This window comes from Lytechinus variegatus, chromosome 2, assembly GCF_018143015.1.
Source record: "Lytechinus variegatus isolate NC3 chromosome 2, Lvar_3.0, whole genome shotgun sequence".
Lineage (NCBI taxonomy): Eukaryota > Metazoa > Echinodermata > Echinoidea > Temnopleuroida > Toxopneustidae > Lytechinus > Lytechinus variegatus.
Window position 1 is genome coordinate 68,325,555 of NC_054741.1, and position 23,303 is coordinate 68,348,857.

At 36.9% G+C, this 23,303-nt stretch overlaps 2 protein-coding genes across 2 annotated transcripts; one reads left to right on the forward strand and one right to left on the reverse strand.

Annotated features, from left to right (window-relative positions):
* Nucleotides 1–2,963: 2,963 nt before the first annotated feature.
* LOC121408775 (C-factor-like) lies at nucleotides 2,964–7,279 on the reverse strand. Its single transcript, XM_041600407.1, has 5 exons — nucleotides 6,945–7,279; nucleotides 5,837–5,888; nucleotides 5,072–5,259; nucleotides 4,232–4,381; nucleotides 2,964–3,597 (listed from the first exon to the last, which is right to left on the reverse strand). Exons 1-5 carry the CDS (start codon nucleotides 7,068–7,070, stop codon nucleotides 3,367–3,369), a joined length of 747 nt encoding a protein of 248 aa, XP_041456341.1. The 5' UTR covers nucleotides 7,071–7,279; the 3' UTR covers nucleotides 2,964–3,366.
* A 5,764-nt stretch (nucleotides 7,280–13,043) lies between these two features.
* LOC121408777 (C-factor-like) lies at nucleotides 13,044–23,279 on the forward strand. The gene is made up of 5 exons (XM_041600409.1): nucleotides 13,044–13,377; nucleotides 14,908–14,959; nucleotides 18,531–18,718; nucleotides 19,803–19,952; nucleotides 22,850–23,279. The coding sequence occupies exons 1-5, from the start codon at nucleotides 13,252–13,254 to the stop codon at nucleotides 23,078–23,080; spliced, it is 747 nt and encodes a 248-aa protein (XP_041456343.1). The 5' UTR covers nucleotides 13,044–13,251; the 3' UTR covers nucleotides 23,081–23,279.
* The last annotated feature ends 24 nt before the right edge of the window (nucleotides 23,280–23,303 follow it).

The following is a 23,303-nucleotide window of genomic DNA, read 5'->3' on the forward strand; positions in this document are numbered from 1 at the left end:
GCCATAGATTTCATTCCTGCAGTCTCATATCAATGAGTTTTCAAGAGAATATAAGGTGAAGCTTCACATGAGCTGATCACCTGTTAAAAAAACATTCTTTAGTTTACAACCACTCATTACCATAAAGGCTGTCTTCATTTGGGCTGAATGCTATTGGTCCTCGTTTCATCTGTCGACTAGCTCTTGGTCTGTTGCAATGTCTAAGAAGCGCAAGGATGAAGGGGTGACCCCCAGCTTTGGCAAGCATGCTAAAATCTTCTGAATAGATGATCAGCTCTTGTGAAGCTTCTACTTATCTTCTCTCGGTAACTCACCAATGACTCGGAATGAGATCCATGGCCTGTTACAGTGTTTTGATCAATTACAATATTTGTAGCAAAATAGATTCACTTTGTCTGACTAGCTCTGAGTCTAATTCAAGGTTTAGAACCCTCTTGGGTGAATTATCACTTGAAGATGAAGAGGGTGACCCCAAGCTTGACAAGAGTTTTTGTGTGTGGAAGATGCCAGGAAAGAGTTGGGAGATGGTGGAACGGGTGAACAAGTTGTGTGATGGGATGGAATCATTGATTTCTCTTTTCTTGGGGATAGGGTCGGGGGGGGGAGTCAAATATATTGCCGTACACACGTGTGACCAAAAAACACGTTGAAAGGGTGTTTTATCAGTTTTGGACGCGGTCCGCGTGTGGACTCGTTAAGGGTATCAAAAACACAGATTTTCAAGAAAAAAGGGTGGTTTTGAAAGACTGGTCAATCGCGGGATCAAATGTATTTAGGGTATGTTTTTCCCAAAAGCTTTTTTTTTTTTAAGACTAGCCAAACTTATTTAGGGTATGTTTTTTCCCCAAGCTTTTTCCCTGAGGACATATTTCGGCAACTTGTTTAGGGGCCAAAATGTGTAAAGCTCACGAAAAACTTGTTTAGGGGGTTATTTTGCCCACAGAGAAAAACTTGTTTAGGGGGTGTTTGGAAATTACTTGGTCACGCGTGTGTACAGCAATATATTTGACTGGCTCCCCCGGGGATAGGGTACAATGATTGTGGATGGTAGATGTGAGGTAGCTGTCACAGTTAGGGCAAGGTTGGGTGGGGGATGTTTAGGGAATGTGGAGAGATTTTACACAAGAAGAATCCCTTTAAGATGAAGATACTGTGTAAAAGAATCATGTGAGATTGGTGATGCTGTATGAGAACAAGACATTTTTTTGTAAAAATGAGACTGGGATTTTGAAGAGGGCTTGATAGTGTCTGTAATTAATCTTAGCATGCTCATTAAAAATTGCTGGTACTTTTTTTGTCAAGAATTCAAAGAGTTCTCCCTTGTTGGCCAGTATGTGTTCCGCCTTATGCCAAAAGGGCCTTAACTGCTTTTGGCCATTCCGAGATAATGGCGTTTAAAGGTTTTGGCCTCTCTAATAATCAAAAGTTTGTGGTCGTTTTTTTGCTTTTGAAGCCAATTTCGATAATCGTGTTAAGTTATTAAGTTTTACATGAAATGTGTTAAATTTATTATAAAATATTCAGAACCCCTAAAATCGGGTTAAGGCCCTTTTGGCATAAGGCCGACGATGTGTTCCCACATCATGTCTTGATTTCATTCTTCATGTATAGATTCTAAATCAAGTTGAGATCAGGTGACTGTTCAAACCAGGACAAGGTGCGGATGTTCGTCTTGTGGGTCCATGTTGTGATGGACATGGCTGTGTGGCAGGGAACAGTATGATCCTCCTGCAAAATCTAGTCATTGCTGTTTGGATACATTTCCTTGAAAAGCTGGTTCATGCACCCTTCACACAGTCTAATCCATCTGGTGCCATCCATATTGCAGTAACACCTAATCATCATGGGTCCTCCTAGACAGGTTCAATGGGCCTCTACTGGTTTCCTCCAGACCAAACTAGAACCTGAAGTTGGCATGGAGGCTGGACTTGATGCTAAAGATAACTCTCGCCCAGTCTTCAATCTTCCATAATTATAAAGCAATGATGGATTTTCCAGCAGGAAATGCTCCATGCCACAAACCTAGGTCCGTCACAACTGTCCTGACCGGTACAGTCACCTAATCTCACCCAATTGAGAATCTTTGGAATAAAATCAAAGACAAAATGAAGAAACAAAGAATGGCCGACTTCAATTCTTGAAGGAAAAAGAAAACTAGACTGAAATCAAGAGAGAAGTGCCAGTAACTTGTGGAGAGCATGCCCAGATGAGAAAAGAGTGCCACTGAACGCTGATTGAAAATAATACAAAAACTTCACAGTATGCCCCGTAAAACACAAAATATATGAAATAGGAGTAAAATACTTGAACATAAAATATTGGATGCTGAATAGTTTAAATGGAATAAAACAATATTTTTTTCTGTTTACCTTTTATTTACCGTACAATTTTACATTCCACTGCACAATGCATAATTGTAATGTTTTCTTCACTACAAATCAATCATAGATATATTTCCCATATATAAAAATATATTCTTTATTCCCAAAATTTCAGTGAATTAAAAATTTTATGTCAAATTTGATTTGAAAATAAACGTTCACTATAAAATAATACAAAATGTTGCCATTTACTATGACGAACCAAAATTCCTACTGACACACCAAAACATATTTCTGTGACCAACTGTTGCATTGAGTAAATGCATTAAAGGGGAATCCAAGCAAAATAAAAACTATTTTTGCAGATTAAAGAGAAAAATCAGACAAGTTGATGGGTGAAAGTTTGAACAATATCGGACAAATATTAAGAAATTTATGATTTTTTTTTAAGTTGTAAATATTGGTAATCACTATACCCATGGAGACTTCAAATTGGCTGCACATGTGATATTCTAGTGATGCATGGCAAGGACTTCTCTTCAACGTACTCCAATACATAACATGGCTAAATTGTCAATTTTTTTCAAATTTTTACTTCAAATTACATTTTACTTTCATGAGGACATAAAACAATATACTACCTGGGGGATATTTAGATTACTGCCCCAGGGGAATGGGGACTTAGGAGAAAACCTCAAATCCCTGATAATTAATCAAATGGCCTATGGGAAAGTTGTCCTTAGAATGTTAAATGTTGTCTATTGAACTATCATTGTGAATATAAAAGATTGAAAGAGGAAAAAAAGACAAATTGAATTGAAGATACGAGCTAGGATGAGAACTATGCATTTCATATCAGAAGTCAATACTTCTACCAAACTTCAGCATACAAGTCAGTGTGTCTGAGGACACACCAGTGGCCATAAAATTGAAGATTGCTGCAGTCAGGATAATGGCTGCAAAAGAATACTTCCCTGCTCTGAGATGTGGTAGGTTGTGGCCTCGTTTCTGATCCACCTGTGGAGATTACTAATTACTAGTGTTGCTAATACGGTAAGACTTCCAGTGGGATGTGATTGCGTAAATAACAACCTGTGTGCTCTTCAGAGCACATGGCGAATATTGTCAGCATATCAGATACAGAACTCTCTGGTGTTCGAGAGGCATGAGGTCCACCCATGCGTGTAGAGACCCAGCCTGGGCACTGTGATAGGACCAGGATCTTCTCTGATTTCAGGTCTAGACTTAGGCCCTTCGAGAACATATTGAGAGCAGCCTATAAAGAACAAGATTTTTAAAAATGCAAGTAAGAAAGGGAAATGGCATGGAAGACAAGTTGGGACTGGATAGGGAGAAAGAAAATAGGATATGTAAGGAGAGAGAAAAAAGGTGAGACTGGAGAAGAGAGAGCCAAATAAGATAGAAAATTAATAAAAGAAGGGTGTCTTTTTAAATTGTTTGTAGAAACTTATAAGAAAATGAAAATACCCGGTATACAGTGTAAAGATCTCGTACTAGTATCTCCCAACTACTAACATTAATGAGATCCAAGAAAATATAGTGCACAGCATATCTGGGAGCTCATTGTGTCTTCCTATTTTATTTCAATAGTCTTAAGTATTTCAAGCCAACCTATCCATTTAAGAAATTCAAAAGAATCTATATCACTACCTATAATCAACAAATTTCCTTCTCAAAAAGTCTACCACAAAATTGATCTGTTAAAGTATTTAAGTAAGAAATGTTTATCCTTGTATTCTATGTGGCCTTCATGCATACATCTTTTGTTAAAAACTATGCTAGCATGCCCGTGTCTATATCAGCACTGTCAGTACAAAATGATACTTTCTTTCACATAAATTTCACAGGAAGTTGATTTTGCGTGTGTTGATGAGTAACTGAAAGCTAACCTTGCTTTCTCTGTAGCCAGCATTTCCACCACTATCGTTAGAAGCTATACTACCAAAGCCAGAAGAGATATTAATGATCGCTCCCCTGTCAACACCGAAACTCTCCACTTTGCTGCTCCGAGCTCCTTGCTTCAAAATTGGGAGGAAAGCCTTGAGGGATTTGATGAAATACATTCAGATTAGATTCATATTCACTTATTTATTTGAGCAATACAAAAAAGTACATACACATTACATCAGAAAAAACAATTACAGTACACAAACACGCAAAGAAATGTGGGAATGGCATGTGGGTCAGGGGGCGCAAAAGCAAAATTCAGCAGTATTGCCCAGGCATGTGCCCCCACACTCTTACACAAAATATTGCACAATGAAAAAAAGGGAATGCAAAGGAAGGGGGGCAAAAAAGAAACATTGCCAAGTAAAAACAGTAGTAATATAACTTAGTAAATAAACCAACACTTCAGTGCTGAACAATAATATGCAAGAAGAATTCTGAATAAACTTGCAGTAGAAATTGGAAATTCAAATAGAACAGGCCTGTGAGTATATCTCAAATAACCAATGCTTTTGATCAGTTTACCTACAACCGAATACTACTTTTCACCCCACGCAGTACCCCCCCCCCCCCCCGACTAAAAAATGGGTCTTGACGGAGACAAGTCTGTAACAAATGCAACTTGTTAATTGGGTTTTACACACTACACAGAACAACATTCAGCACCCAGCTAGCTTAAAATCCTAAAATCCAGCCCATTTTAATGTGTGTTAACAAATCACGAGCATGTGCCTAGATTCACCCCACAGCCTCCCCCCTTCTCGGATGGACCTATTTATTACCTGTGTGAGGCGCATGGGACCAATGACATTGATATCAAAGCTGTCTTTGAGCATTTCCCTGCTGACTTTCTCATAGCCGTCCTTTGAATACACACCAGCGTTGTTGATAAGAACGTTGAGTCCATTCTCTCCTACCATATTAGATACTGCCTCAACCACGGGACCATAAGTTGATTCATTCTGCATGTCTGATGATAAAGTAGAAGGTGAATTATGGTTTGTGTGATATCAAGAATACTGAAACAAATTGAACAAAAAAAGCACTTTACAAGACAACTCTTACATCAAAATTAAATCTAATATGAATATTATTGTTTTAACGTGAGTTTAAAATGCTTGAAAACATGAAGTGGATGAACCTATATGTAAATTGGAATAACATAATCATTTACAGGGAAGGATTGGATTCATCATCGATTATTGAGATCACACATTTCAAGAGGAAACAGTATATCAAAAGTATAAGCTCAATATGGTAATTGGGCCTAGCACAGCCAAAATTTATATTGCCAGTTCTAAAATATATTGATCCCTTCAACGTAACTCTTCAAATATCAAAAACCTTCTAAATCTATCAAAACAACATTACAAATTCATAAACCAGGTTAGATTCTGATAGTAAATCTACCATTAACAGCTATTGCGACAAACAGATGACTTTTTGACCTATCACTATCACATCAGCATAAGTCGAGTCTGACCCATCAAACGGTATCATGAGATTCTTGAAATCGCCAGTTCAGAAAAGGCACTAGTGATAATTACCTATTTTCAAGACCTTGACATTTGTGTGAGTATCTGCAACAGCTCGCAAATCCTAAAATAGATATTGAATTGAAAGGATAATATCAAACCCCTAGAATAATATACTGTTACCACATACATTTCGAATCTGCAAAAAAAAAATCAGCAAAATTTTATTTGGAAGATACAGACATGGCCAACAGGGGGGCAGGGATGGGGACAGGAGGCAGTTGCTTTGGCAATTGTACACATCTTGCCCCCCAAAAAAAAAATATACATGCATATATATTAATATATATATTTCTGATGGACACACATGGATACAAATTATGCATGTTTAGCATACTCTGGCTTGAACAAAATGCTCTTGACAAGAATATTCGAATTATTTAAATCTAAACTATATTTCAAATTTCAACAAGATATAGGCCTACATGTACATTTGCAATAAAAAAAAACGTATGAGACATTACCAGAAATAATACATGTTATGCATGTTTAAGTGAAAACAAAAATGAGTATTCTTCGACACATGGAAGGTCGATTTATAAAATGCAGATGCTATACAAACAACTTGATGCACCTGGTTGTATTTTTTTTGGTGTTTATGGCAATAGTCTACGTATGAGTTATAGAATAAAAAATATTAACCATCAACATTCATGACTTTATGCGCCTCTTCTTGAGTTGAAAAAATAAATGTCAGCTTTCAGTCAATATGGAGTACATAGGATATATAGTCAATGAACTTAAAAAAACCCTACAAATCCATCTCAAATGCGGGCTTGGAGGTAGTCAAGGTAGTACAGAATCAGCAAGTGTACTCTCATTTAGTCTCAATTTTATTCTTCTTTATATTTTTACCTTTGCACGTTTTGTCCCTAAAAATGCTTTTATACAGGAAGTATACCATCATATCACCCAAAATCTGTCTTGTTAATTGGGAGATTTCAGTACAATTTAAAAATAAATTTTTACTTTAAAAATGGTGCTTAATATAGTGGAATAAGCAAGTTGCAGTATCAAAAGTCGACCCCGCCCCTACCTCGATGTACTTCAGATTCTTTGTCACTGATCAAATTTAAGTATAACACCCCGCCCCCCCCCCCCCCCCCCAATTTCTACGTACATGGGCGTTGTCCGGCGACCTGCAGGTGGCGAAGATAAACGCAGGAGTTGGTTTCCGCCGGGCCAGCTGGCGTACAAACTCCAAGCCTATACCCCTGTTAGCTCCTGTTACAAGAATCGTCCTCATTTTCTTTTCAGATCATCAGATGATATAAGTTGTCGTTTGCTCTCATTTACACAAATTAAATTGAGCACGATATAGGGGCCTATCCAAATTCGCTCATCCGTCATCCGTTTCGATGATATCGCGCTATGCCTATGGGTTCATATCACTGTGCAACTAAGAACTACAAGGAAACGGATGAGTGCACCGGTGACGCGTACCATTAATTTTTAGCTCTGCATAGCTCTATTAAGATCAGAAAGACTGTGTTTTATAGCTGCATGGTATATAATTATGGTATCGCCGTTGACAGCAAGCTGAAACACCTCGCAGGGCCTCGGGCTCCGGAGGTCGAAGGGCGGGGGGGGGGGGTGAGAGAAGAGGAGTGTTTGTGTTGCAGTCTCTATTAAAAAATAACAAAGATTACGTCTAACAAAGCTGTTCTGGAACATATTCTTTATCATTCTGAGTTATGAATATCCTTAAGAGGAAATAACTAAATAAATTAATGTAATTGCTCTATACCGGCATAACACGGCATTCGAGGTATACCTGAAAAAAAGGACAAAAATCTCACAAATGAAAGCTGCCTCACTTGTAATATGAATAAATCCATTTTTAATGGCTCATGATGACTATCCAAAAAAATCATCTATCCGGAGCGGGTCGTGATTTTTCGGTTGAGATACTGAATGCACGATATAACCCATTTCCACCGTATCGAAAATGACGTTTGATTTTTTTCAAAGGTGATTGCGTATGAAGTCACAAATGAAGTATGAAGTCACAAAATGAAATTCTAATAACGTTACAAATCTTTGATGGATACTTTCCTCAAACCTTCTTCAATCTCTTGATTAGTTTTCTGCTCATATATAAACCTTTTGTCAGTGTGACTTTCCCCATTTTAGATAATGCGAGTGCGAAGTGAGAATTAATCCGGAAAGTAGTGTTATAACCACTTGACATATTAAACAAATAAAGAAGATACGTATATAGTAAATGAAATATGCAAGTGCAAAGCGTGAGCTGAATTTTTTATAGAGGACTAGACATTTTACCTAAGTTTTGTAATCATGAAGATAACTCTTCTCGAAATGAAAAGAATAATGAGAACTCGATGCATGAGCTAATTTTTTTTTATAAACCAGGATGTATGAAATTGTTTGATGAGCAAGCACGTCCTGAATCATCGTAGAATTCGATCAACTACGATAAGCATATTAATTTATCATTATCTTTAACATAGGGTTTTTTAATTAAAAAATAAAGAGTCATATTTTGTAAGCGGACATTAATCAATGCCAGGCATTGATAAATGTCCGCTTACAGGCCCTGTATACATTAAATATATTCAAAATAATCATCCCCATGTTGTAAACTGTTCAATTGCCAGGACTTTTTTAAAGTGTAATCTTTTATTCATACACATTAATTGTATTATGCTACCAACTTACGTTCGTGCCATTTCTCATTTCTTACAACAGAGGATGGTGCCTTTTAATCTAATTTGCTTCAATCAGCTGTGGCCATGGTTACCGCGGTAATACTCAAAAGTTTTTCGCTTATACAAACCGAGTGGGCGTTTGAAAGCTGTTCGTATAAGTTAAGAGCGACTTTAAGAACAACTGGTGATCCTTTCTTGTGGTAAAACCGGTATGCACGCAAATGTTCTTTGGTGATGGTTTATAACGCGATAAGGCTTTACCGGTCGCTCTTAACTTGCAAAGTGCTAACATTTTTTTATAAACCGACATGAAAATAAATCAAAGTACAAGTCCACCCCAACCAAAAATTGTTTTGAACAATAAGAGAAAAATCCAACAAGCATAACACTGAAAATTTCATCAAAATCGGATGTAAAATAAGGAAGTTATAACATTTTAAAGTTTCGCTTGATTTCACAAAACAGTTATATGCACATCCTGGTCGGAATGCAAATGAGGAGACTGATGATGTCATCTACTCACTATTTCTTTTGTATTTTATTATGTGAAATATGAAATATTTTTATTTTCTCCCCAAGTGAAACAACAATTAATTCCTCCCTGAACATGTGGAATTGGCATTCAGTCAAGTTGGTCCGTATTGTCAAATTTGTAAAAATTGAAATATTGTATAATTCAAACAATAAAAAATAGTGAGAGATGGACATCATCGATTGACTCATTTGCATGTCACTGAGTTGTGCATATCACTTTTTGTGAAAAATAAGCGAAATTTTAAAATGCCATTACTTTATTATTTTGCATCCGATTTTGATGAAATTTTCAGCGTTATGCTAGTCTGATTTTTCTCTATTCATTCAAATCAACATTTTTCTGGGGTGGAATTGATCTCTAAGGGCTATCTCATTAATCAAATAATGCGATTGCGAAGCGGGAACTGATTTTTTTATGTTTTCATTCAGAACTGAAAAGGAATGTTTTAATCGTTGTTTGACATGTAGGTATATTATTATGCGGATATTAAACGATTTTTTTTACCGAAATACAAGACTTCCAAACATTCTCTCTCTCGATCTCTCTATTTTTTTTTTTTTTTGGGGGGGTGGCCTTCTGTGTTCATCACCTGTAAATTTAAGGACCATGCCCCCATCCCCCTGCCTGGAGTGACATCCATGAAGTCGTGATAGGGCGAAAATTCTGGCCCTAAAAAATCAATTTTTCGTGATAGATTTTGAAATAATATTAAAGCAATATCTTACCTTAACATTTTTGTCTTCTTTCATGTTCTCCATATTTTCACTTTTCTTTTAGTCTTGGAACTTTTTGGATCCCAGTGCTTTAAAGCCCCTCATCTTTACACGAGTGACTTTAATAAGAGTGTTATTTTCAACTTGTCCTGGAGATCTCACACAGATGAGTTGTTTTTAAACAATAACATTCTAAAAATAAAAACACTGTACCAATATAATTTAGGTCAATTCATGTATATCAGTTAAACAATGATATGTTACCACCCATACTTAATTCTTCATTTAACAAAAACAAAACCCTTCACAAATATCCCACACGTCAATCCGATGAATTTCATTTACCACTACCCCGGACACTGGGGAACTATTAATAGTAACATCAAAGAATCTCCAAGCCTTAATTCTTTCAAATATAAGTTCAAAAAAATTCTTCAAGATAACCATTGAATTTAACTCTTCATCACTCAAACTCTTGTATTTTTTTAATCAAACATGTTTATCATGTCACGTACACTTTTACATTTCTTTCGTTTCCCTGTTGATCGGCGAGGTCCGTCTGTGAGTGCTGGGGCTGGATTCTGGAGACCTTTAATCTCTATTTTTCTTATTTCCTTTTCTATGTTTATTTCCCATTTTTCCTTTTAATTCAACTGGTCATGCTCAAGTTGTTATTTTATTTTTTATATGCTAAACAACTGCAAGAATATTTATTAGGAGGCTGCACTCTACAAGCTCCGCTTTTTAGCAGCCTCCTCCATTTCCAACCTGATTTGTAATAATCTTGAATATAATTTTTTGTACAGGAATATTTGAAATATGTTTTGTTATTTATATATGTCAACATGTACAGAAGAAACTGTAATTGTTGAAAATGGAAATAAACGAATGAAATGAAATAAAAATGGAAATTTTTCATCATTATCATTAAAAATCTATGGTGCACAACTGGAGTCTTCATTCAGCAGCCCCCTCCCCAAGGAAAAAAAATGGTTTCACGACAAGAATAAAAAGAAGGATAACATGAAAATAAATGAAAGGAGAAATGATGACCATTTATTGAATATTATTTCAAGGCTAGAATTTCATTTTGAAAGGACATAATTTTCGCCGCATTTTCGCTAGCTTTTTAGAGATTTCCCATTGCAAATTGAACACCTAATAGTTCCGCCCATTTTTTACGGCACTGATCGGAAGATCGAGGCACCTGTACGATCTTGTCAACTTGTCAAACGCATATCAGTCTCTTCGTTGTTCGCTCCAGGCTTCCTAAAAACGAGTGGGGTTTTTATGCGTGAAAGCTCGATCAGTTCGATCATCTCAGATTGACATTAAAAACCAGGCTAAATCATGGTGAGTATTATACCTCATCAGTGTTCGAGGTAGGCCTAATAAGATAAAACAAATCCGATATAATTGACATGTGAGTATGATTATGCAGTAGTTAAAATTTAAACCAATCGATCTAGGAAATTATTCTCAAAGCGCAAGATTCAAAGCAACGGTAGGACTATAGATCGTTTTAATTGTTTCATCATTTTCATGGATTGGGGTATAAGGCTTGGGCCATACGAACGGATGATTTGGGATAACGATCGAGGAATTCTGGCAATTCAAATTCTAGTTCAAGAAATTGATATATGTTTTATGTTTATTCTCCAACAACAAAGAACGCCACCATACTGCTTTATTAAATTAATTGCAATTTTGTTAGTCGTCCAAAACCTTTCGTTTTCGTTCAAAGGTAAGCCTATTTGAAATTAGTAATGAAAGCATTATATATAGGCCTAATGTTCTAAAAGATGTCAACATGATGAGATCCGGGATCTTGTCGTCTCATCATCTCTTCTAAAAGATGTCAACATGATGAGATCTGGGATCTTATCTCATCTCTTCTACAAGGTGTCAACATGATGAGATCCGGGATCTTGTCATCTCATCATCTCTTCTAAAAGATGTCAACATGATGAGATCTGGGATCTTGTCATCTCATCTTCTCTTCTACAAGATGTCAACATGATGAGATCCGGGATCTTGTCATCTCATCATCTCTTCTAAAAGATGTCAACATGATGAGATCTGGGATCTTATCTCATCATCTCTTCTACAAGGTGTCAACATGATGAGATCCGGGATCTTGTCATCTCATCATCTCTTCTAAAAGATGTCAACATGATGAGATCTGGGATCTTGTCATCTCATCTTCTCTTCTACAAGATGTCAACATGATGAGATCCGGGATCTTGTCATCTCATCATCTCTTCTAAAAGATGTCAACATGATGAGATCCGGGATCTTGTCATCTCATCATCTCTTCTAAAAGATGTCAACATGATGAGATCTGGGATCTTGTCATCTCATCATCTCCTCTACAAGATGTCAACATGATGAGATCCGGGATCTTGTCATCTCATCATCTCTTCTAAAAGATGTCAACATGATGAGATCCGGGATCTTGTCATCTCATCATCTCTTCTAAAAGATGTTGACATGATGAGACCCGGGATCTTGTCATCTCATCATCTCCTCTAAAAGATGTCGACATGATGAGATCCGGGATCTCGTCATCTTATCTTTTTCCTATCAAGATGTCGACTTCCCAAGATAATTATCTCAACATCTCGGTGGCACTTTTAAGCTTCCATACGAAACCCTAGGCAGAGCGAAAACCAATGAAAATTTAACAGAAATGAACGAAGTAATTATATAAATGCAACGATGAAAAAATTACAAGCTTTACATTGGTATAGCTCATTTGTATTTTTTATTTATGATTAAGTTATGATAAATCATCGCTCATAAATCTCGGTTTCGTTTTTTCTGGGAAGCACTGTATATTAATCAAATATCAAGTTTGAAAGATAACGTTTTATGTATACCCAGTTGTTGTGTATCCGGACGGGTTGTGTGTCCGGACGATCAATTTTAGAATGTCATTTGGAAAAATTTACCAACGAAGTTTCATCAATTTTTAGTACACAATGTTAGGAATTATCATAAAGAACAAAATAGAAAATGATTACAAGTAATGGATTCATATTTTTAGTGTAATCCACAGACAAAAAAAAGAAGGCTTCAAAAAGATATAGTGTCCGGACACCCGACCCCCATCCTACTACAAAAATCCACTCCCAACAGCTCATTGGAAAATCAAATGTAACCAACGACATCAGTATACATACAGGCCTATAATGACTAAAAAATGAACGTGCTTTGCGATATCAATTAAAGACATTGCCTATGGTTACCTGGTGTTATCTGTCTTCAGAATTCAGAAGTCGATCAACGATGGGCGATCCCCATTCAAATATTATTCAAAATTGGTATTACGCAATGATCGTTGAACATTTGTATATCAATTACGTAACTACTGAGGAGTAAATATTTGAAAAATCCAAGTACACGTCACATTGAATCTTGACCTAACTGCACTGATTGATTTGAAATTTAGAAGGTGGAAGTTTATTGCAAAATTGCATCAGAATCTTTTTGGTGAGCAGTTTTTAGAAGATGAAGACAATTCTTGTTACAGGAGCTAACAGGGGCATAGGGTTGGCGTTCGTACGGCTGCTGGCCCGGTACGAGCCTACCCCAGCGTTCATCTTCGCTACGTGCAGGTCGCCTGACACAGCAAAGGTAACGGACACTCATAATTAAACGTTGGACAACCACTGTGTTGTGTAATGTAAGCCTATGTTCCAATTAAGTAAATTTATTTCCAATTATTAGTTTTTATTACCCAACTTGAAAAAAATAATTTTCTAAAGAAAGCGCCCGAACATTGGAAAAAAAATGAATCATTTGAAATAATTCCTCTTATCACACGAAGCGCAGAAGCTTAAAACTTTTATAAAAATAGAGAAAAAAATCATAAGCCTAATTATTGTGCTTACCTTGGTCATATCGGATTTGATTGTAAAAAGTTTAATCTTCATAAACTCAAGTCGCAAAACGGAGTAGAAGACGGGTTTATAAATGTCCATAAAAAGGTCATATTCCTTCCCGCGAATGGCATTGAAGCTTAGAAATTTTAGACATTTCTCTGAAACTTTAAGCTGTTCTAATTTTGATATTTCTTAGAGAAGAAAAACGAGCTCAAAATGTGAAAGGGATGCAAGCTAGAAAGGGGACTTTTCGTTTCCCAGGCTCGCGAAGTACGGAAACCTCTGTGATTTATTTTGGAAGAAAAAAAATCGTGTAATTTCGCTCATATCAAGCGCTTCCTTTTGTTCAAGAAACTTCAGTGATAATCAAAATGTAAAATCAATGGCGCAAAACAAGACAGGAGATGGATATGCAGCGATATAGAACAAAGTTTGATATCGTACATACTTCTGCATATAGCACGCCACGTATTTATTGCCTCCCCCTTTGAGCAGATACTTTATAAAAAACAACTTGCTAAAAAGCGGAAGAAAATAGTATTTGGGGATTAGGGGAGTGATGGTAATGTTTACCCGCATCGAATAGAAGAGCCAAAATTTTGTACAATGCAATATGAAAAAAAAATACTTTTCATACTCTTTACATCCATGTATACTTTATAATTTCTGACAAGAATATACGATTCCCACAGCCGGGGAGGGTAAAAACGGAGAAGAAAAATGGTGTGAGAAACAAAAGGGAGTGACATTTTTTATAGTTTTTCCCTCGCTCTGCGCGGGAGCAAAATTTTGTAAGAGAGAAAAACGTCTCGTTAAGGTTTTCATTCTTTTAACCCAAAAGGAAAAAACAACAAAGCTATACCTTTCCTTCTTTCCCTTTTTTTCCTTTTCTCCTTTTCCCCTTCTTTTTATTCTTTTTTTTGTGGGCGTTTTTTTTGGGGGGGGGCGTCTACCCCCACCCCCTCCCCAGGCTGCGCGCCTGTACCGGCGCTGATCGTATGATGCTTTACGATGTAAAATATTAAATAGCTACGATCCAATGATTTCGCAAAAATCTGATGTACACTGGAACTCCGGGTTGAACAAGAGCTTAGACCGTACGATGACTGTGAAACCGTATGAAAATCTTGAGCAAATATCACATCTCCCCCAACATTTTAAACATAACTTGCAGGTAGCATTGCTGAGTATAATATGTTACGCTAATGTTTCCTTTAATCTGCATCAATCATTTGATTTTTTTTAACATTCCCTTTTCCCTATATCTTTACATTTTTTAAAGGAACTGCAAGATCTTGCCGCAACTCACACACATGTCAGAATTTTAAAAATAGGTAATTATTGCCCTTTTTCACCGTATACAGGAGAGGGTTGTTAAATTTACAGAGTGTAGTGTGTTTACATACTGATTTATTCAGACATACTTAGAAGATTTTTTTTTTTATTAAGAAGTAGTCATCTTAACCGTGTCAACGATGGCCGGATGACCCGAAGAGCTAAAAACGAATTGTTCTACGAGCCCGAGCAGGGATTACAATAGGGGGTTCTATTCCTTTTCTTTCATTCTTTTCTCCCATGCGCGTATCCAGGTGGGTGTTTCAAAAAGCCAGCCCCATCTGCTTGCCAAAAAAGGGGGGGGGGAGGAGAAAAGAGGGAGAAAGGGAGATAAACGTAGCGGGAAAGTAGAAATTATTGCTCATTATGACCTGTTTTGATATTAATTATATGTTACATACAAAACATTTTATCATAACTTTAAATTGCTCAGGGCCTCTGTCTTCATTGTTCCTGTTGCTCGCATTGTCTGTTCAACGATATAATCCTGTTGTACTAAAACTTCTCGTTGTGAAGTCAATGTAAACCAAACACATTTCCTCGCACTTCGAATTATTATTGTTTTATGTAGGGACATATGCTTCTTTTTCATGACTTCTAAAAATGATTGCCTCATTTTAAGGTCTTAAAGGACAAGTCCATCACAACAAAAACTTGATTTGAAAAATTCAACAAGCATATAACACTGAAAATTTCATCAAAATCGGATGTAAAATAAGAAAGTTATGACATTTTAAAGTTTTGCTCCATTTCACAAAACAGTTATGCACATCTCGGTCGGTATGCAAATGAGGATCTGATGACATCATTCACTCACTATTTTGTATTTTATTATATGAAATATGAAATATTTTTATTTTCTCGTCATTGTCAAGTGAAATGAAGTTTCATTCCTCCCTGAACACAAGGAAGTCCATTATTTTAACATTTTGTGCTTTAGGCAAAGAGTGCCTAATCGTCAAATTCGTAAAAATTGGAATATTGTATAATTAACAAAAGAAATAGTGAGTGAGTGACATCATCGACTCTCTCATTTGGATGTAACTGGCTCGTTCATATAACTATTTTAGCCAGCGCTTGGCACTCGCATTAAATGACTAGGGTGAGATATGTATACTTTTAATGGATTCCTAAAATATAGTCCCTAAAATGTCCCTGTTTGGAGTCAGTATATACGAAAATTTCAGCTCGCGATTCGCGCTTGCATTTTTTGTTTAGCGAGACAGATCATGATTACAAAAAGTTGCTTATAATGTCCAATTTAAGGTCTGAATATCAATTCGCACTCGCATCATTCGATCAGTGACGTACATATCCGCGTTTGATGGCACTGTCGTTAAAATGTCTCTACAGTGCGACCCAACAAAACTATACAATATTAAAATGGCTTCCAAATAGAAAATGTAGCACTTTTGGGGAAAATACTTGTAGATATGGAAAGCCAATAAAGTCAACTTTCAGATGACACCAAAAGTTGGAAAACTATTCATGCTTGAGCGAGCACTGCCCACTGAAACAACGGGTATGAAAATTACATTGGGCTGGAATTAGTCTTCCAATTTATGTAAGTTTTTGAGAGGCGAATCCTGTCAAACTTGCAAAGTAAAGGGCGTTGTGATAAATTAATGGTCAACCGTGACCAGTTTTGGTTGCGTAAGCAAATTTTATGAATTATTAAAATGAACTTTAATGCATGAGTGAACACAAATTACACTTTTTTTGCAGCATTTCAACTTTGTAATTTGGATCTCTTTTGGGGCAGCATTCCAACTTTATCATGTGGATCTCAGCAATGTGTTCATGGAAATCGGGGGAATAGGGGTGAAATAGGACTTAAGTGGGAGAAGTAGGTTGATGGAATAAGGGTCAAGAGAATATTCAGCTCCGCCCCTCCCTCTTTCCCGCCCTCCCCTCCTGTTGAGAGACTGATGGCTATTGTCATGTACGCAAAGTCCAGAGCAGAATGTTGATTTAATGATTAATTCTGAATTGGGGCATCAACTTTTTACTATCATTTAATCAACAATTTATCAGTAAACCAACTCATTCAATGTGCAATGTGATCAAGCAAAATTTCATATTTTTTTCAATAAATTATTTAATTAATCATCATAATCATTAAAATTCTTGGTAATCATTCAATAAAAAAACTGACCATCAGCCACTGGTCACTTGGCAGTTAAGTTTTGAATAGGCTACAATCCAGGAAGTGAGACAGAGAGAGAGGGGGAGGGGTGGGAGATGGAAAGGGGAGACTTTTAAATTGTAAAAGGACAAACAGAAGAGGAATGCCCTTTTAACCAAGTCTTAGCATATCTCGCCCTCTTGCTTGTAACAGGTACCATGCATCACATTACTCTGACTCTCACGAAACACTTCTGAAGTCCACAAGATGAATATATGCTACGCCAAAATTACATAAATTACTTGTTCACTCATGCATTAAATTTCAATTTAGTAACTCATGAAATCTGCCTAGGAATCCAAAACCTATCTCACTCATTAATTTAGCTTAGCAAGTTCCAAAGGACTAACCACTCCAAAAAAAAACTGTAAGGCTAATTTCTGCCTAGCCTAGCCGAGCTTAGTCTCTCAGGAGAAGAGAAGCGGGGGGGGGGGGGGTTGAGATGGAGAGAGGCGTTGCTAAACGTTCTGTTGACCTTTATCCCATCAACGTACCTCACCTATACCTAAGTCACATTACCCCCTCTTCTCCTGACTGTCATGAACACATTGTTGAGATCCACATGATAAAAATGCTGCACTAAAAATTGCAATTCATGATCACTCATGCATTAATAAATTTTCACAAACAACAAACTGATCACAACTGATCTTTAATTCACCAAATAACCCTCAACTTTGCAAGTACCAATCAAACAAACCTGAAAGAAATTAGAAGGCTAATTCCGGCCCACCCTAATTTTCATACCCTTTGTTTCAGTGGGTAGTGCTCGCTCATGCATGAGTAGTTTTCAACTTTTTGGTGTCATTTGAAAGTTGACTTTACTGGCTTTCCATATCTATAAGTCTTTTCCCCAAAAGTGCTACATTTTTTATTTGGCAGCCATTTCAAAAGTGTATATTTTTTTTTTGGGGGGGACGCTCTGTATTAGGTCAGTATACCTAGCAACTGTGCGCGCTTCGCGCGCTCACTAAGTAACTCAAAATTTTTGCTGGTGATCCCCAATGCGTGACCCACGGTACGCCACTGCATAAAGATGTTCGTAAGTTAAGGGCGACTTTAAGAATGACCGGTGATCATTTCTTGTGGTAAATTGTATGCACCTAAACTTTCATTGGCGGTGGTTTATTAGCGCGTAAGAAAGGTTAACCAGTCGTTCTTAAAGTCGCTCTTAACTTTAAAACTTTCTGAAACGCCCCCCAGAGTCGGAAGAGGTATGAAAGTTTTAAGGGTTCACTCGACCCCCCCCCCCCCTCCATAAAACCTCCATAAAATACAGATTCTGTGTCTCCTTCAATTTAGATTTTTTTATTTAATCCAGCTTAAAAGACAAAATACCTTTACCACGTCATCGATTTTTACGAAACCCGTTATCCATCTTACAGATGTGCAAAATGAATCAACTTACGGTCCTGCAGTTGAAGCAGTATCTAGTCTAGTAGGAGAAAATGGACTCAACGTTCTTATCAACAATGCTGGTGTGTTTCCAAAGGACGGCTATGAGAAAGTCACTAGAGAATATCTCACAAGCATATTCGAGATCAACATCATCGGTCCTATACGTATCACACAGGTAAATCTTCAGGATCATAGACATGATAGAGGTTGATGATGATGATGATGATGATAAATGGAAAATGCATCACAAATATTCAGACAGCAAGGTCAAATTCAGAACGGAGGGAGGCCCGTTTAATGCAATAGGAATTATTGGTCAATAAAAGAATGCAAATGTTTTCTTTTTCCGACAATCCTCTTTTTTCAGCAATAACAAATTATGCCTTCCTCAAACATTGTCATTTTTTTTACAAAAAATGCTAAAAATAAAGTTACAAGAACAATTCCATCGAAATAAAAAGACATATAGTATCCCTTAATTTTCATCGAGCAGGGGTGATACAGATAACCAGGTGGGTGTTTCATGAATGTTGTCAGCACTGACTAAATTGCCAGTGCTGACAATTTCAATGAAATCCTCGGTTTTGGTTGGCTGAAAGGCACCGACCCGGGGGGGGAGGGGGGGGGCACTTCCATTCACGAGTGGATACCATGCTCGACCATGGGGTCTCAAAAAGCCCCCGAAACACGTAATTTCCATATTCTCAAAATGCACCCCTTAACAAGTATTGGCGTGTGAAACCCTACCCTTAACAAGTATTGGAAACAAAACGACACTCTTGGCAAATATTCCCTGAAATGAAGCCCTAAACAAGTACAGGAATGTTTTATTGTTACGGGTCCTTCGGTCGTCGGCTTTACCTGTACGACCCCAGCTTCTACACCTTGCGCAAATCGGACTCTAAACACGAAGTGTTGGGGCAAAAAGGACTTCCTTTATAAAACATTTTAATTTTGTTTCATCATCCCCGGAAATTCGACCCTAAACACGTAATTTTCCTAGCGAAATAGATACCCTTTTTTCATTATTTTTGTGTATTTGACACCTTATCGTGCCCTATCGTGAAAAAGACATCCTTTTTACGTGTTTTTTTTTTGGTCGCGCATGGTATCCACTCGTCAATGTAAGTGGCCACCCAGGCACCGACCTCTGACTGTTACTATGGTAACTGTCGGAGAAAGACAACTTGTCACTACTGACAATTTTCATGAAACGGTCCCTACAAGGTATCTATTATTTTGTCATCTCACTTCCCAAGGCTTTCCTACCACTTCTGAAGAGAGGAGCACGTAATAGCAAAATAGAACGATTCAGCATAGAGAGAGCAGCGGTTATCAACATGGCCAGTAAGATGGGTAGCATAAGTCTAAACACAAGTGGTGGAGCTGCGGGTTCCAGAGAAAGTAAGGTAAGGAATGCCTGATTTTTAAAAAAAATTGTAAAAAAGATATTTCTACAGTTTGTTTAAATGTGTGGTGAACTAGAAGAATGTTTAAACTCCAAGGCTCCAAGCATCAGAGGATAACACAACCACTCCTGTTTTTTTCTTCCAAACTTACCCTTAATCGTTGCCAGAATGGATGCCAAGAAAAATGTTACGGTCCATCATGACCATGCATTAGAATATCGTCCAAAAAAGCGTGCGTGATTCCATAACATGGCTCCACTCTTTCAGACACCTCCTGATCCGCCCCACACTTTAATCACACCACATCCTATTCACTTTTCTATAGGTAGCATTGGTCTTTTTTTTAATGAATTCTCATTTAACATCTAATACTTCTTTGTCAATGACACCTAGTTTGATCGCGCGAAAATATGGTAAATTTCTTTCTCTTTTAAAAAAATTATCAATTTTTTTCTGAATGCTGGGTGTATATTTGGATTCAGGAATAATGAAATGCTCTGAAAATGACTTACATTTTTATTTTTCTTACCTGAGTGGGTGATTTCTATATTGACCAACTGCGTGATGCATACCCGTATACTAGTGTGTGTATTGGGGGGTGTTTGCCTATTATATGGGTGCGTGAAGTGATGATATTGACCGAGCGTTTTGAGGGGTGAAAAACATGGGATATTGAGAGTGAGCGAAATGAGTGAGAAAGGTTTACTTTGATAACTTGATTTTATTGTGCGCATAACTATAAATGTTTATAAGATTAATGAAGATAATGCTAATAACAGAGGTGAGCTATATTGAGGAGTAAAAAATGGTGATATTTCAGCCTTCATATCTCGTTTGAAGTAGAATTTTGTTCTGACTGATATGACACCTTTTTAAGAAAATCGGTCGAAAAGTGGGACAGTGCGGGGCCTGCGGGCCTAAAAACGATTTTGAGGGAGGGGTGTCCTTAAACTGCTGATTTATCATTTCTTGCAATGGCATTTTCTTATTTGAAGGACTCTAAAGCTGATTCTATTTCTATGTTTCCTATCCCGATAAATTCATTGACATTGTCAAAATGCTTAAAATAATCTAAAAAGTATATTGAAACAAGGTCATTCTACTTTAAACCCTTCGCAACCTTAGGGGTCATTATGGCTCCACCTCATTAAATTTTTGCAGTTAAATTGAAAACACTGCGATATATGCCGGGCCGCTTCTTGATTTTATTTTTTATTTTTGAAGACTTGTGCATCCTTTGACATCATATTCATCATGTTCATGAAATATGGTTCTAGACCACAAGGGAATTTATGATTTTTGTGTACAAACGAATGGGCCAAGATAAATTTACATAATGATATTTCAGTAATGAAAGACCAACAGATATTTTTTTTCTTTGTGAAAGGTGTGGAAATAAAAAAAATGAAAACATCATATGGAAAAATAAATTTTAAAAAATATTTCTGTTTACTGAAATCTATTGTTTCATGAATTTCTTAAGTATTTCTTTGGTTTTTTTTCCAACTTTAACTTGTTTTAGGCCCTTGGTGATTTTTTTTTCAAGTTAATCTTTTTCTTTTTATTAAGTAAGAAAAGTTGATAACAGCACACAAAACAAGAATATATATATGTATTAATGGAAAAATGAATGAAAATGCTTTTTCTCCTATACGCTTTATACATAAAACTATATATTCTTTATTTTCAGGCTTACGGCAGGTCACATAATTCTGTAACAGTAGAACCAAATTTCAGAAATCTGGTGTCAAAAGATGTGCAAGTCTTTATAAAACAAAATCAAGAAGTGGTTCAGCATACAACGCATTGGTTTCAAATCAACATCAAAAGTTAATGATGTGGTGGCCATATATTTCATGCGTTTTTGACAATGCCAATGGATTTATTAAGCTAGTAAACATAGAAATAGACACCATAAAGGACTTGCAACTGTTGTAACTTTGCCATTATGGCAACTTCCATGGAAACCTTGATTCTGATTGGCTGCTGAGCACTGTTACTATGGTAGTTGCCATTATGGCAAAGTTACAACAGTTGCAAGTCTTTTATGAAACGGGTCCCAGGGTGCGTTTCATGAAAGGACTTGTCGGACATTTTATCCGACAAGTACCAATTTATCCGACAGTTACCATAGGAACAGTGCCTCTCAGCCAATCAGAATCAAGGAAAGATGTCAGATCTGACAACTTGTCGGATGAAAATATTCATGAAACGCTCCCCAGAATCAGCTCAATAGGCCTTCAAATAAGAAAATTATGACTATTTCCATTCTCTAGAAACGATGATTCATCACACTAAGGCCACGCCCCCTCAGCATCGTTTTTTGGCCCGCACTGTTCCATTTTCAACTTTTTTAACCGATTTCCTTTTAAAAATGTGTCATATCGATCAGGACAACATTCTGCTTCAAATGAGATATTTAAAACTTGATTCTGAAATATCAACCATCTATAGCCCACCTCTAAATTACTAGTAATAACTGTATGTTTATAACATTATAGCTAATTACAGACAATAACATCCCCGGAAAGTTGGGCGATACACCCCCCTACATTCGCCTGCCCCCCCCCTGCCTACGTCCCTTTATTCAGTAGGACCATTCTTTGGGATGAACAGCGTCAAACTTTAGTGGTCTCAGAAAAATAGAGTCAGCCGGGAGGTTTCAGGTGAAGTAGGGTCATGTTATTGAAACTCTCTTTCTCTCTTTAAAAAAGAAATACAAAAACAATCCGGGACTTATAATTTTTTTCTACCCCCCACCCCTCATTTCTCAACCTTCTTCCCCTTTTCCCCTACTGCCATTTCTCTCCCTTCATCTTCACTATATCATACTCACCCAAACTCGTCATTGTCTTTTATGTCAAGATTAATCAACATTTTCCATCTTCTTCTTATAGGCCGCCCTCAACATGTTCACACGAAGTCTGAGTATAGAACTGAAGACAGACAAGATCCTTGTGGTATCACAGTGCCCAGGCTGGGTTTCAACTCTCAACGGCGGACCGGATGCTCCCAAAACACCGGAGATTTCTGTATCTGAGATGCTTCAAATATTTGCACTATATTCCGAAGAACATACAGGTTGCTATTTAGACAATCAAATCCCTCTTACATTCAGCCAGTATTAGCATGATTAAAGTCTTCTTCATGGATATTCCAACATAACAGTTAACTACTAGTAACTTGAATAATTAAACAACTATCGTTAAGATGAGAGGAGAAAACTATCTTCGTAATCTAGATTCAAGACGAAAAATGAATAAACCGAAGCAAATTTAATTATAATTACCATGATTACGTCGTTTACGGGTATTATCCAAGTCCTTTGGAAGCGCATAGAGACGTTATTCA

Bases quoted from the DNA above. Each gene is read 5' to 3' on its own strand.
- LOC121408775 (XM_041600407.1), bottom strand. From the start codon at position 7,070: ATGAGGACGATTCTTGTAACAGGAGCTAACAGGGGTATAGGCTTGGAG. The intron at 5,889-6,944 runs GTACGTAGAAAT...TATCTATTTTAG, and splicing joins GGTCGCCGGACAACGCCCAT to GATTTGCGAGCTGTTGCAGA. The intron at 5,260-5,836 runs GTAATTATCACT...CTTTATCATCAG, and splicing joins TGTCAAGGTCTTGAAAATAG to ACATGCAGAATGAATCAACT.
- LOC121408777 (XM_041600409.1), top strand. From the start codon at position 13,252: ATGAAGACAATTCTTGTTACAGGAGCTAACAGGGGCATAGGGTTGGCG. The intron at 14,960-18,530 runs GTAATTATTGCC...TCCATCTTACAG, and splicing joins TGTCAGAATTTTAAAAATAG to ATGTGCAAAATGAATCAACT. The intron at 18,719-19,802 runs GTAAATCTTCAG...TCACTTCCCAAG, and splicing joins GTCCTATACGTATCACACAG to GCTTTCCTACCACTTCTGAA.